The 14,399-nt window shown below is 37.8% G+C and overlaps 2 protein-coding genes and 1 pseudogene across 2 annotated transcripts; 2 read left to right on the forward strand and 1 right to left on the reverse strand.

The window, feature by feature from the left end:
- Positions 1 to 4,542: 4,542 nt before the first annotated feature.
- On the forward strand, positions 4,543 to 5,536 carry LOC141825139 (polyubiquitin). The gene is made up of 2 exons (XM_074712528.1): positions 4,543 to 4,653; positions 4,883 to 5,536. The coding sequence occupies exon 2, from the start codon at positions 4,883 to 4,885 to the stop codon at positions 5,342 to 5,344; it is 462 nt and encodes a 153-aa protein (XP_074568629.1). The 5' UTR covers positions 4,543 to 4,653; the 3' UTR covers positions 5,345 to 5,536.
- A 453-nt stretch (positions 5,537 to 5,989) lies between these two features.
- LOC141825140 (polyubiquitin-like) lies at positions 5,990 to 6,692 on the forward strand (annotated as a pseudogene).
- A 643-nt stretch (positions 6,693 to 7,335) lies between these two features.
- LOC141825138 (kinesin-like protein KIN-14H) lies at positions 7,336 to 13,062 on the reverse strand. Its single transcript, XM_074712527.1, has 14 exons — positions 13,002 to 13,062; positions 12,811 to 12,930; positions 12,530 to 12,733; positions 10,689 to 10,889; positions 10,526 to 10,597; positions 10,273 to 10,419; positions 10,067 to 10,208; positions 9,845 to 9,954; positions 9,410 to 9,571; positions 9,100 to 9,308; positions 8,304 to 8,385; positions 8,115 to 8,219; positions 7,912 to 8,016; positions 7,336 to 7,821 (listed from the first exon to the last, which is right to left on the reverse strand). Exons 1-14 carry the CDS (start codon positions 13,050 to 13,052, stop codon positions 7,672 to 7,674), a joined length of 1,860 nt encoding a protein of 619 aa, XP_074568628.1. The 5' UTR covers positions 13,053 to 13,062; the 3' UTR covers positions 7,336 to 7,671.
- Positions 13,063 to 14,399: the final 1,337 nt, after the last annotated feature.

A 14,399-nucleotide genomic window follows, 5' to 3' on the forward strand; every position in this document is an offset into this window, starting at 1 on the left:
AATGCGTTCGCCCTTGGCGACAACTGAAGAGATGAAACGGATTTGTAGATTTTTGTTTTCCTGAATACAATTTGTAGCAAGAGATATGATATAAGCAAAACACGCTAGTTGCTGCTTTCTATAGCCAATATCGTTACCATTTCCTATTCAGTGTCTACCAGATAACATCCAACTCTAACATGAGGAAACATCAGAGCATTTGCATACCTATGCCTGGTTTTCTTTGCCTACCTATTTGTCCTTGACACCTAGGAACAATTAGGAATTAGTGGGTCGATGGATTTAGAACTTCTTATTTCTAATTTCACAGATGATGTTAATATATGTGCTCCTATAACGAGAACATAAATAATAATCTTCACATTAATTGTAAAGATCAACTTCTATGTTACCAATTATACACATTGCATGTGAGTATGAAAGCCCATGGACATCAAACCTACGACAAATGCAATGTCTCTTCACCATATTTACATCATAGAATTCATTGTTGGTGCTCACTTAGAATTCAATATTAGAACCTAGGTGAATAGCATACTGTAAATCCCAATCCTTGTACTTGGTGAGGATATTTTAACAGGAGTCATCTTGGTTAATATTTTTTCACCAATCATTCTATGTATGTAAAACCATTTTGATAGTTTTCTCCTCGTGTATTCCACTATGTTGTATATTAGTAATTCACGTCGAGTTTTAAGATTGAATTCATGCGCTCAGAACCATTGGTAAAGAGCATATTATACTTGCATATTTCTCCTTCTCCACTTTGATAACTCATTCGTAACTTTCCTAGTGGTACAATTCATCTTCTCTATGAACTCATTATAAGTGAATTCAGTGCATGCACGTGTTATGACCCATAGCAATTTGGCTGCCTTTGTCTTATAGACTAATACCAAGTTCTTCAATAGGTGCATGGGACACTATCCATGGTGTGACTTGGGAAATACATCTTTAACTACGGCTAGTATGTTAGGATTTCAATCAATTATCAGTGATACATCTATCACTAACAACTTGAGTATGAAATTCTGTTAAGAACCATTGCAAATGCAAATGCAATTTCTATAACTGCAAATGCAATTGGAAATAATCCATTGGTTTCGTTGACACTAGTTGCCATCATTAAAATCCTTGAATACTTTCTTATTAAGTGGCAAGCATCTATACCAATAACTAGATGAAGGAATCCAATAAATGCACTAGCTCCAAAAGCCTTGCTGAAAATGTTCATCATGTGAAGACCTTATGTGAACCAAGGTTTGATTATCTTCAATCTTTAATTCTCTAGCAAGAGCTTAAGGGTCATCGTACGAGTTAACATAATCTCCATATATATTGAGCATTGCTTGTACTTTGACTTGCAATGTTTTTTGATAAGAAATTGTCACTCCAAATCTTGTTTGGATGTCTATTATATTCATACTTGGGATGTACTTCTCATTAGTCATTACTTTGCTCTTGGATCTCACTAGCAAGTCAAGAACATGAGCAATTTTTATGGTCTCTTCATTTTTTCAAAGACTTTGAATGAGTGTGCAGCTTGTCAAATAAAGTGATCTGAAATATTTTTGGTCATCTAGCAATAATTCTCCTAAACCTGACAAATATTTTTATCTCTATGTGTTAATCTTAAAGCCTTTATATATTATATAATCCATTAAAACTTTTTTGAAACATTTGTCATCCTTGAACACTGACCAACTTTTGGTGCTTTGCACTTAATTTCCACCTCTTTGATGGGCACAGTCAAAGTGAAAGTGTCCTATGCTATATTAGATGAAATTATCTTCTCTTAGATTAGTGAGTCATTCGCACCATTGTCAACATCGAATACGTAGAAATCAATGATGTTAGAGCTAGTATTCGTCTTCAAAGTATCCAAAGACCATCTCTTCTTCCTCTGCTTTCTCAGCTTATAGATCATAAACTTCCTCATCTACAAGCTCATACGATAATTCATCTTCCTCCTGTGCTATATTGTTTAAGTCAAATAGTCGATTGGAAAAATCTGTGACCTTCTGCAAATTTTGACCTTTCGAAAGGCTTTTTGGATTTTTGACCTTATCTTTAGGATGACGAGGATACCTCTTCTATAAAAAAGGTGGAATCCGCCATCCCAACGGTCTCACATGGTCGGTTTCATGATCATCTATGAAGAAGTAAATCGAGAAATTACAATTGATCACAACAGAAGAGGATGACAAGGATATCCACTCTTGCTCTAGATTGTCATGATAAGATAGAATTTCAACATAAACACGTGAGTTCCTACAAGAAAAGGGTTGGTTAATTACATGGTTCAGTATCCACTAGATAGCCTACCCTTACGGGACCTGCACCTGGTATTGACTACTCTTTGGTCAATATCAAGGTGTAGTAGTTGGTAGGGGGTTGCTACAACTCTATAACAGTTGACATCTGATTGCTACAGCGTGCAGTAACCGACAGGTCTTTGTTATAACATGTAACAATCACTTAAGTGCTTGTTAGTAGCTATTAGTGTAGCCGCTACTAACTCACTAAGTTAGGACCCGTTCCTCTCAAAAAGGTGGCCTTTCAATTCTATTTGGTTGCTCTATGCATTCCTTATATTTGTTAATGGTTGTTGATGTAGGTGTCATAGATGATAACGTGACTCTCTCTAAGATGAAAATCTAACAGTTAAGTGAAAGTCAAGTCTAGAATTAACTTGGTAGTGTTAGTTAAATGGACTCAAGGGAAGATAGTTCCACCCGAAGTGAAGTCAGGTCGAGACGGACTAAGGGCTCAGTCTCAGATCGTCATCTCGGCACCTCGGCCATCTTAGCACCTCGACCATCTCGGTCACCTTGGTTATCTCGGTCATTTCGGCACCTCGGCTATATCGGTCATCTCGGCACCTCGGCCATTTCAGCCATCTCGGCACCTTGGCCATCTCAGCCATCTTGATCACCTCGGCCACCTCAGTCATCTCGATCACCTCGGCCACCTCAATCATCTCGGCACCTTAGCATTTCAGCCATCTCGACACCTCATCTCGGCATCTCGTTTCAACACTTCATCTCGGCATCTCGTCTCAACATCTCATCTCGGCATCTCTCATCTCGGTAGCTCATCTCAACACTTTAGTATTTCAACCATCTTAGCACCTCATTTCGACATCTCTTTTCGGCACCTCATCTCGACACCTCATCTCAGCACCTCAACATTTCAATTATCTCTGCACCTTGGCTATCTCGACACCTCGCTATCTCGACCTCAGATGTTATCTTAGCCTCGAGTCCCAATTTCACACACTCTCATATTTATTCCATATCCTTAGTGTGAATTTTTGTTTTTTGTGGATCCATAAACAGGCTACGAATATTCTTGAGACACGTGACAACATAAGAATAAAAGAGCAGTTATGAGGTTGATATCTTTTTTTCTATGCATAATGCAAAAAAAAAAACCCAAAAGCAATCAACATCTGTCAGATTTAATCTTCTCATATACTTCCATAATGATGTTGCTGTAGTCGACGTGTAGATGCTATCTCGATGACTATATAAATCTTGAAAAACATTTTTTGAGGGGACTTCTTCTTCTTCTCCGCTAGCTAGTTCAACTTTTTGAACTCTTCTTCTTCTGTGCATTTTCATTTTTCCTTTTATCGAATAATAATTTGAGCATTGGAGTGACTTGCTGGGACTCCTCTACATTAATCTAATCTCCTCTTTGAAGTATGTTTCAGGTTCGGATCAGCTCCCGCCCTCTCGTCCAATTTAAAGATTATCTACATCGGACTGTTTGTTGACTGATGACTTAATTATCCGTAATACCTGACCAGAATCATCAATATAAATTGATCTGAGAGGTGCACACTTTGGACAAGAGTAGAAGTCAGTCCTAGCGGTGCTATACTGTAGCATCGGCTAGACATCTCGATGCCGATGCTAAAAAAAGATAAGATGATAATGATTTCTCTGACACCTCTAAAGTACGCCCCTTGACATTAGTAAAGTTGTCTCTGCAAAAATCACACACACACACATACACACACATCCCTTGATTCTTTGTAATGAATTTCACAATATCCATGTAACTGGAGATGCTCTTCAGTGGCTCTCCTGCTCCACCAAACAATTCAATCCCCGTGCCAAGGTCTAGTGATGAACGGGCAGAAAGTGAAGGGAGAGCAGGGGCCGAGAAGAAGTTGCAACCTTCCCGACTTACTTCTCAAGTTCTCAGCCCGGTGCTTCTAGTTATCCGATCGCCGGCGACCATTCTCACTTGTTCATTCTTTTTATTTATTTTTTAATTAATTCATAAAAAAAAGTTTTATTTGGTAAATATGTAACGGCCGAAAAAGCCCTCCGGTTCGACGCCGTTACGTTCGTGGAAAGCGCCACGAACCAGCGGACGAAACCTTATCTCGATTTCCACGACACTTCCGGCGCCAAACGGAAACCAGCGAATCCTCGATCTAGAACCGCGGCTCTAGGTGAGCGCTGTGGGCCCCACGCGAAGGCGCCGTGTAACTAATGGCGAGAAAATATTCGAGAAGTTGCGTGAGAAGGCAGTTGCGGTGCCCATATCCAATCAAATCGCTATAAATAAGAACCCTAGGCGGCCCTTTAGTCCCGTATCATCCGATCTCTTCGTTCTCGGGATTTTTTCTTCTCTCTCAAGGTAGTCTTCTCATCCGTTTTGCATACCTTTTCTTTTAATTTATTCTGTGGAGTTGATTGTGGTAATTTCGCTTTTGCTTCTTAATATTCTTGCAAATTGTTTACGGTTTGATCTTTCTTAATATTATTTGTTTCTTTCTCTTACGAGAATTAAGCTTTTGGTCTGGATTAGAGGAATAGCTTTCGATCTGTTTGATTCTGTGCTGATTCTTCCCTGTTACGTCGATCAGATGCAGATCTTTGTGAAAACCCTCACAGGCAAGACCATCACCCTTGAGGTGGAATCCTCTGATACCATCGACAACGTGAAGGCCAAGATCCAGGACAAGGAGGGCATCCCTCCGGACCAGCAAAGGTTGATCTTTGCAGGCAAACAACTCGAGGACGGCCGCACCTTGGCCGATTACAACATTCAGAAGGAATCTACTCTCCACCTTGTCCTCCGCCTCCGTGGCGGCATGCAAATTTTTGTCAAGACGCTCACCGGCAAGACGATCACCCTCGAGGTGGAGAGCTCGGATACCATCGACAATGTCAAGGCCAAAATCCAGGACAAGGAGGGCATCCCTCCGGACCAGCAAAGGCTCATCTTCGCCGGCAAGCAACTTGAGGACGGCCGCACCTTGGCGGACTACAACATTCAAAAGGAATCGACCCTCCACCTGGTTCTCCGCCTTCGTGGCGGCCAGTGATCTATCTATTGCCCTATTAAATAATGCATCGTATTGTTGTTGGTGCTATGGGTGATCGATGTCTCTGTTCTTGTGATATTGTCTTATGATTTCAAGTCTGATGTAGTAGTGGTCGCATGATTTGTGTTACCAAGTCTATTTGAACAGAACAGTATGTTATCAATCTGATTTCAACCTTTATCTTTAATGTAATGAACTATATGCATTAAGTATTATCATTATTTACGTGTTAAATTGTGTTATCCTCACACCCCACAAAAGATGATACTTACAGAAAGCCAAGCTGCAAGCATTTTGTAATATTGTCGAGATGCTTACATGCTGAGGCCATTGGATTCTTATTTTCAAAACAATGATAAATCTCTATTTTTAACACTACTATATTGTTTTATAGGGTTAAACATATAGTATAATTATATTATATTGTTTTATACACTTTTTAAATGACTGAAAGGGCAAGATTTTATTTATAATATGTTGGTCCTGGACGATGTAAATTGTCAATCCTAATTTTAGTTGGCCTTGAAAATTTAATGAAAATATTATCTGCAGGTTGCATGCATGGTCGTTGGAGAAGACGAAGAGCATGCACAGAGATGGAAACTATAATGCAGAGATTACTACACACCGCCCGTGGGGGCCAGAGATTACTACACAATTATTATAACTTATTGTTTCGAGAAGCATAATTAACGCCGGAAATAACTACGTTATCTGCACGATCGCTATAAATTGTGTTCATCCTTGGCATTTGACGTGCAGGACTGCAGGTTGAATATATATTGTCCATAAGCTTCTGGTTTTTCTTCTCTGTTACCTCCACCATTCAGATGCAGATGTCTGCCAAGAATCTCAATGACGATGGCAAGCCTGTCACCCTCGTTGCGGAGCTCAGACTTCATCTTTGACAACTTGAAGGCGGAGATCGAGGACGAGGAGGGTATCAGTACTATCACCTTCGACACGAGATCGAGTGAAAGTATGCGAATCTTCGTCGACCGTTTATTCTCGAAGAATCTTGTACTGCAGGTTAAGAGCTCGGACACCATCGACGATGTCAAGGCCAAAATCCAGGACAAGGCGGGCATCCCCGCGGACCAGCAAATGCTCATCTTCGCCGGCAGGCAACTTGAGGACGGCCGCACCTTTGAGGACTACAACATTCAAACGGAATCGATCCTCGCTCTCCTCCCTGATTAAATAATGCATCATATTGTTGTTGTTGGTGCCATAGTCCTGCTCCCTGGTGTTATGGATGATCCATGTCTCTGTTCTTGGTGATATTGTCTGGTTGCATGGTTTGTGTTTGTCCAGTCTGTTTGAACAGAATAGTATCTTATAACTCTGATTTCAAGCTTTATCTTTAACGTAATGAACTATGCATTAAGTATTATCATTATTTACGTGTTATATTTTTTTACTGACAGCTACACCATGTCTGAGTCCTCACTCCCAGTAAAAGAATCATTTTGGCCGGCCCTAAAATACCGATATTCTATTAGAAAGCCAAGAATGCACGCTTATTATCAAATATAAAAGAAAAAGATTGACCTAAAATCATCTAACACATACATATTTATATATGATAAGGACATTTGAACAGCAGCATTAGCAAGTCAACATCCAGATTAGACTTTTCGTTTTGTATTGTTGAGAAGCATACTTTCTATATTCATCAAATTCTTTATATTTAATATTTTCAAACAATGATAAATCTCTAAAATATATAATTATATTATATTGTTATTTGTTTTACACAATTTTAAATTGACTGAAAGGGCAGCATTTATTTTTTTCTAGGTCAAATTGTATTTTTTTTGTCTATTGGAGAAAACGAAGAGCATGCACAGAGATATAACTACAGCGGTTGAAGAAGACGAAGAGCATGCACAGAGATCTACACAATTATTATAACTTTGTATTGAAAGGTGATGACGACGCCAAAGAAGCTAAATCTATATTTTATCATCAAATTCGCCACCAGTCGTTGACTGTGCCTTTGACGGCCAAGTCTTTTTCATAGGGTACCAAAAAACGTTGGAAGAATCAGCAAATTTAACAGTGCAAGATTTTTCAAGTTACAGGTTCGGATCCAACACATGATCGATTGGATTCCTAAATTTATAAATCTCTATTTATATACCTATCTCCTAATAGATTCCCGCGCTATTTGACCCGCACAGATAGGTGCATACTTCGTGGAAATGTCGAGAGCCAAGTAGCCGTTACATATTTCATAATGGTAGCAGCAACAGATCAGCTCAGAGAAATTGCCAGTCGCTTGCCGGTGTGCTCAGCCGTCGATCAGTCATGAGTCAGACAGAATATCATGTCTGGGTTTGGCGCCGCGGAATTCCAATTTCGCATGAGTTAACTCGGGCAGCAAATCTAAGGGAACAAAGGGATTCACCAACTGAAGTAGCCTCTGGTGATATGTTGACGAACATCAATGTCTTTGAATCCCCACCAAGACAAGGCTACCATTAGGAAACAAAGTTAATAATTAGATTGGATTTCCCGTTTAGATCATCACATGAAGAAACATTTCATGGATTGCATTAGTCTACCTGTAGAAGATATGTTAACTTGGAGTTCCTGAAAGGCACATGATCTTCTTTCTTTGCGATTGAAAAGATCACATCGCTCAAGGCTGACAAGCTTTTGTTGATCGCCTGCATTCCAAGTGGCAAAAGGTTCGTCAGTAAACAAACTGCTAAACTGAAGCTAGAATTTATAATCAGCAGGAATGAAGAAAATGTGAATATTTGACCTGAGTTTCCTTTAGACGATCCCCAGTAGAGCCGCTTTTGGCAAGACGTTCACTTCCAGCAAGATCAATTAAGTTCAGTACACCTTCAATCTGTTGTTCTGTTCTCTGAAGTAAATATTATGTTAACAATATGTGCCAGTTTAGTAGCATACACGACGAGTTTCTTAGCGTGCACAATGAGTTTCTCACCTCATTCACACCAACAATTCTTAAAGTGAAGACAAAATGACTTCTTGAAGATTGCTCATTCATTAGGGTCTTACCCACAGACCTGGTACAAAATGAAAGCGAAAGGTTTCAACTTAAAATGCACAGAGATACACTTACAAAAGGAAAATACTATGGTGTTGATGTGAGATCCTAAAAGTAGGTTAGCAAGCAACTTTAAATATCATGATCGTATTTAGTGAAAAATGACGACAGGACAATATCACTTATTTAAATTTATTTTACACATGTATATACTCAATAATTTTTCAAATTTATGAAATAAAAATATAGATGTTGCATTTGAAATATCTTATTCTACGTCTGGAAATAGGAAATGCAGCCATTCTAAGTTGCATTTGCAGCTTGCAAATCCTAATTTCAAATGGATTTGAACTTGCAAGAAATTTTGCAGGCAACCAAATGCTTGCACTAATTGCTGGTAGCCAAACAGCTCCCAAGTTAATTTGCACAATAAACAACAGGATCTTTAACTTCACTTACATATATCATGTTTCACTACTTCATTTGTGAAGCAAGGTCATACTCAAATAGACTAGGCATGCAAAGGGTTAAATCTCAGGTACAGACAAATTTGGTCTCTTCTCAATTATCCAGTTAATCAAGGTTAATAATTTGTGAAGCATGATTTCAAACTAGATAAAATGATATATTTGCAGAAAGTTAAAACCTACTAATCAGATGAACACATGAGCAGTTTAACCATGCAAGTTTTTAGACATGCAAGTTTTTAGACAACCACCTCAGCACACTTTACCTGTTCAGTGAAGCCTGTTGAAGGAGGAACGAGACCTGCTCACTGCTACAAACATCAACAATGGTGAGATCAGACACGACCGCATTACCATTAGTGTCATGCTTGATTGAATAGTGCTTGGTCAGACCACCACTTGTATCTACACTAGTAGGTCGGCTAGGTGATAACAAATCACGGATTGTTTCATTGTAGATTTCCAACATGGAAGCCTGAAAAGAAAATTAATAAATCAGAATCACCCACAGCAAACATGTCACTGAAAATGAAAGGATAGGCGAAGGGCAGAAACAATGTAAGATAACCTGCTTACCTGCATTTTGTATTTCCAACCTTGAGATTGTAGAGATTGACTAGTTTGGAAAATTTGCTCCAGGGATCGTGGAATAAGTCCGTACTGTTCAGCACATTCAGTTTTGCCCATCATGGTATAAGTTTTACCAGAACCAGTTTGCCCATAAGCAAATATGCAAACCTACAGTAGTTGACAATTTTTCTTAGAGCAAAGAAAAATAAATAGTTCAAATGCAACAACATGAGGGACAAACAAATCCACAACAATGCTGAACAAAATGGAGTAGGTGGGTAAGAAATAGCGTCAAATGAAAAATGTAAATCCAGCAAAATCAAATTGTATCTCAATTCACCCACAAAAACAAATTATGAACATAGTTTAAAAAACTATATAAAAAATTTACAAGAGTACAATTAAATAATCTGACAAAAAGTTTATATGTCAATTCAATACCTTATAGCCATCAAGTGCACTCTGAATTAGCTGAGATATTTCTTCAAAAACTTCTCCTTGAGAAGCTCCCTGGTTGAATACTTTGTCAAAAGTGAAGGAGTACATCTGGGCTGTTTATATTGCATTCATGAATGCTCAGTACCCTTGTATTACAAATGACTAAGTAGATATGATAAAGCTGAGTGCTCAATAACTAGTAACAAAAACACAATTGAGATGTACCATTATTTGTCAAGTCAATCCCACTGCCAAGAGATTCAATGGATGTTGGATAAGAAACAACAGATCTGTCTGTACTGCCCAATTCAGTATCATGTAAAAGAGGACGAACTCGACAGAATACGCGAATGTTTCCTTTAAGTTCCTGCAGATAGGAGGTTCAGCACAACCAAAATTTTAAAATACTTATGTTAAATAAACATCAATACCAATATGGTGTTATGCAGCTTTTTTCGTATCTTCTCTGCTTCCACTATTTGTAACTCTGCATCTGCAAGACGGTCTTGCAAATCAATAACAGTTTTCTTCTGCTCTTCGTATTCTGTTATCACCTCAATAGCTGTCAAATCAGCTCTCTAAGAAAACAGAAATGTCACAAACTGATTACTTTACACAACATTAATTGTACACACGATTTGATTCCTTTAACACAATAATAAATTGTAAAATTGCATTGCTTACCTTCAGTTTCTCATTGGAAGAAGCAAGCTGTTGCCGCAAGAGTTTAATTTCTCCACTTTGGCAAAAGCATGTCTCCTGTGAATGATAAAAAACAAATATGTCATCACACTTGAGAATAGCAAAACAAGGATGTTAGGGTTATAGGAGTACAAACCTCAAGAACAGCAGCCTTTGCTGTTATTGTTTCCAATGATTTTGATGATTTTCCACTAATTTCTTTGTATTCAGCAACTTCCATGGCCAAACTCTGCACTTGTGCTAATAAATGATCGCGGTCATCTCGCACTTGCTGCAACTCTATTCTAATAAAACTGATCTCCTTTTTTAACTCGTCTTTTTGCTTGACAGCATCTTGCTGAGAAGACTGAAAGTAACCAAAACTTTATGATCAATTAACTGAACCGATAGCTAATTACAACATCAATGTCAAAAGCAATTAGAAAAACTCTGCCTACAACAAGTAAACAGTGTGCAACTGATCATAAATTAACTATAATGAATAAGGATGTGACACAGGAACATGTTAGAATATCCATAAGATTGTCAAAACAAGATTCCTATCAAGAATTGTCTTGATGAATTTTCAAATCATGAATTGTATTGAATCTTGGATTATAAGATTGAGATAAAATTACAACATGTGTTAAAAAAGAATCTACATTATTCAGAATATTTTTGATATCCTATGTTATGTAAAATAATATAACACTCTTAATAGTATAATATTATGAATCAACTATGTTGACACTGATCCATGACAAAAATATATAATACACGTACAATAAAGTACAAGTTATGGTTACTTTGTTCCATTAAGAATTAAATGAAATGTTTAATAGGAAATTTTGTCCTCAAATGCTTGATATTGAATTTTTTTTACTAACCATTGCTATCAACTTGCAGTCTCAAACTCTCAATAACATCAAGAAAATTGAAAAGACAAAAAGGCAGACCATGACCATGCTACATGAAACAAAAAGAAAGATAATTAACACACCACTGGTTTCACTGCCATTATTATTCCATATACCAATGAAATTGGTTCTTCTCGGTCATTATTAGGTGTCAAGTCAACATCAATTATTTCAATGTGACATGGTTTTCTTCTTATTATGTTACTAATGACTTTGAGATCCATTCTTTTTGACATTTATATTTCTATAGTATAACACAGAGGCTTGGTTGTTGTTGTATAACACAAAGTTCATCATTTCTTTTATAATGGCTTCAATTTAATTTCTAAAATTTCAGGTTTAATTTACAACCTTAGTGGGTTTGATTTACTTTTGATTAATTGGATTTAGCATTTAATGGGTTGGTTTTTTTATTTTTAACATCATATAAAATAAAATTCATATCGAATCTTATTGAATCAAACTGAATTGTCATGATTCTATTGACATCATGTTCATATGTAAGGACCATATTATTTTACAAGATAACCATTACAAAATATAACAAACCATGAATCTTATGATTCTGACCGGTATGATGTCCATTATTATATCAGCTCAAGGCACTCATGCAAATTTCCATGTAATTTGATTTTCAAAAGACCTTAAATAAAGGAAGTACACTACAGACTCCACAAAAGGATCCTAAGAATTTTGAATGAAATATATAATAAAATAATACCACTGGCATCCATCCCACTTGTTTGATGTTACAAACAACCTGACTTCTAAATTTTCAGCCGGCTAAAAGATCTGCTAAAGACGAGTTATAATGTCAAAAAGGAATACAAGAGACTCATTAGATCAATTGATTGAGAATGAATACCCTAAAACAGAGATATTAGCTTCTGTGAAGAAAAATAAAGAGCACAAACTCAATGAATTGCATATTTTAAAAGCAATAGAAAAAAAGTATATGCCATTCAGCAGTAAAACAAATAGAAGACATGTAAAGAACCTGATCTCCACACTTGCAAAAAGAATAGCCACACATTGTTGGAAGAAGAGGGAAATAAATTTTTTAGGCGCCAAACATGAATTTCAAACTAACCCGAGAAGAATCAAGTTGGTTTTTGAGTGAACTTGCATGGTCCCTTGTACTACTTAGGCTTTCCATTACGGCACTCTTCTCTTTCTGCAATCTTGAGATTGTTTCACCATTTTTATTGGCCTCATTTTGAAGATTACTGTTGTACTGTTGCAAACTGGCATTGTATTCTTGCAATCTCCTATTAGTTTCTTGAAGCATTTTTAACTGGAAAATCAAGTCAAGAAAATCTGTGAAATATGAACCACCAAATGAATGTTTAATCACACTGAACAGAAACATACCTGGTCACTGACACATTTCTTCTCTTGGGTAATCTTTTCTAAATCTTTGGATATAGTATCTCGAGATGTCTCAATTTCAACCCTTGCTTTCCTTTCATTTTCAAAAGATTTAACAGCAGCCTGCAGAAATGTACATTTTAAATAGTCAAGTTTGGTCAGCTAATTAATATGAGAATCATCATCAGTCTTACCAATCTATCAGTTTCTTCCTTTCTGAAGTCATCCTGCAAATTAGAATGCATAATTTGAAGCTCCTTGAAAGCCGATTCTAGTTGATCAATGGTAGCCCTCATGTCAGTTTCTACACGCGCACACACAAGAAAAAAACAAGAAGAGATGACCATCAACTCTTAATAAAGCATCACAAGATTCGGTTTTGAAGCAATCTGCCAAATTTCAAAATTGAAATTCATTTCCAAGAATAAAAAAATTCATGGGTGCATTCTTGTTTACCTATCACTCTGTGCCTTTTCTCTTCAGAATCCAACTCATTTTGAAGTTTTTCCTGCTCTGCCAAGTAGTCATCTTCAAGCTCCATGTACCATCTGATGCAAGTTCGAAGCTTTTTAATGTACTCCGTCATCTGTTCACTCTTTCCCTGTAAATTTGACATGGAAAACAATTCAACACAACCAAAGAAACGAATTTGGTCGATAAGAAAATAACTTCCAGCGAGCGAAACCTTGAAATCGTTCTTGTTCTTTCCTTTCATCTTCTCGCACAGCAACCTCTCCACATCCTCCCTTGACCCAAACTCGATCCCCACAGTGCTCCCAGCATCCGAGCCCGAGTTATTCTGATCTCCAGTGGTTGAGCCGGCATTGACGGACGAAAGCACCTGCCGCGGCACACGGGGGACGGAATTAGGACCAACCATCTTTCCTAGGGCCGCGACCCTCCGCTTGTCAATGGGCGTCGCCTCGTCCAGATTCTCCTTCTTCTGCAACAACCAGAAAGAAGCCAAAATTAGATCCTTCGAAATCCCACCAAAGAACGCAATCCTGCCGGAGCTCACGCTTGAAGGGCTTCGAGTTGCGGCCGGGCGGGCGGCCATAGGGGGCCTCATCTGGGACCGCGAGGACATGGTCTCGATCCCGACCGCAAAGGTAGAAGAGGAGTGTCGAGACGAAGGGAAGTCGAGGATAAAAATGCCTTCTTTTTTCCGTATATCGATCTCGTTGCTTGGATTAGGGTTCAGGGAGGAGCTCTTTCTCGTCGGCGTCAACGTCACGTGAGAGCGAGGGATTTGAATTATTTTGAATTCGGTAGCAGTGGGAGGAGGAGAGCAGGACACGTTATCGGATCTGATTCGTTAAAACGGAATTCGATCCGTTAGCCCTTTGCTATTAAATAAATTTGAGATGGATTTAACTAAAACCACTTTGCATTATATAAATTAATTATTATCATTTACATTTTTTTCTAAAAAAAAGGACATATTTTTAGGCTCAAATGCACCATCAATGATCACCATCATTATCATTATCATATATAATTCAATAGTTAGAGAAAGTTCGCAAAAAGGCTTATCGAAGGGACAAAGTCGCCATGAGATCATACTCCACGAAAATGTCGGTACAAACTTGACT

This window comes from Curcuma longa, chromosome 3, assembly GCF_044706935.1.
Source record: "Curcuma longa cultivar G26 ecotype Majalengka, Jawa Barat chromosome 3, ITB_CL_G26_1.1, whole genome shotgun sequence".
In the NCBI taxonomy this organism is placed as follows: Eukaryota; Viridiplantae; Streptophyta; class Magnoliopsida; order Zingiberales; family Zingiberaceae; genus Curcuma; species Curcuma longa.

Excerpts from the sequence above, each read along its gene's own strand:
- LOC141825139 (XM_074712528.1), top strand. The coding sequence starts at position 4,883 with ATGCAGATCTTTGTGAAAACCCTCACAGGCAAGACCATCACCCTTGAG.
- LOC141825138 (XM_074712527.1), bottom strand. The coding sequence starts at position 13,052 with ATGCATTCTAATTTGCAGGATGACTTCAGAAAGGAAGAAACTGATAGA. Across the intron at positions 8,220-8,303 it reads GAATTGTTGGTGTGAATGAG|AGAACAGAACAACAGATTGA; the intron begins GTGAGAAACTCA and ends TATTTACTTCAG. Across the intron at positions 8,017-8,114 it reads ATCGTCTAAAGGAAACTCAG|GCGATCAACAAAAGCTTGTC; the intron begins GTCAAATATTCA and ends CTTGGAATGCAG.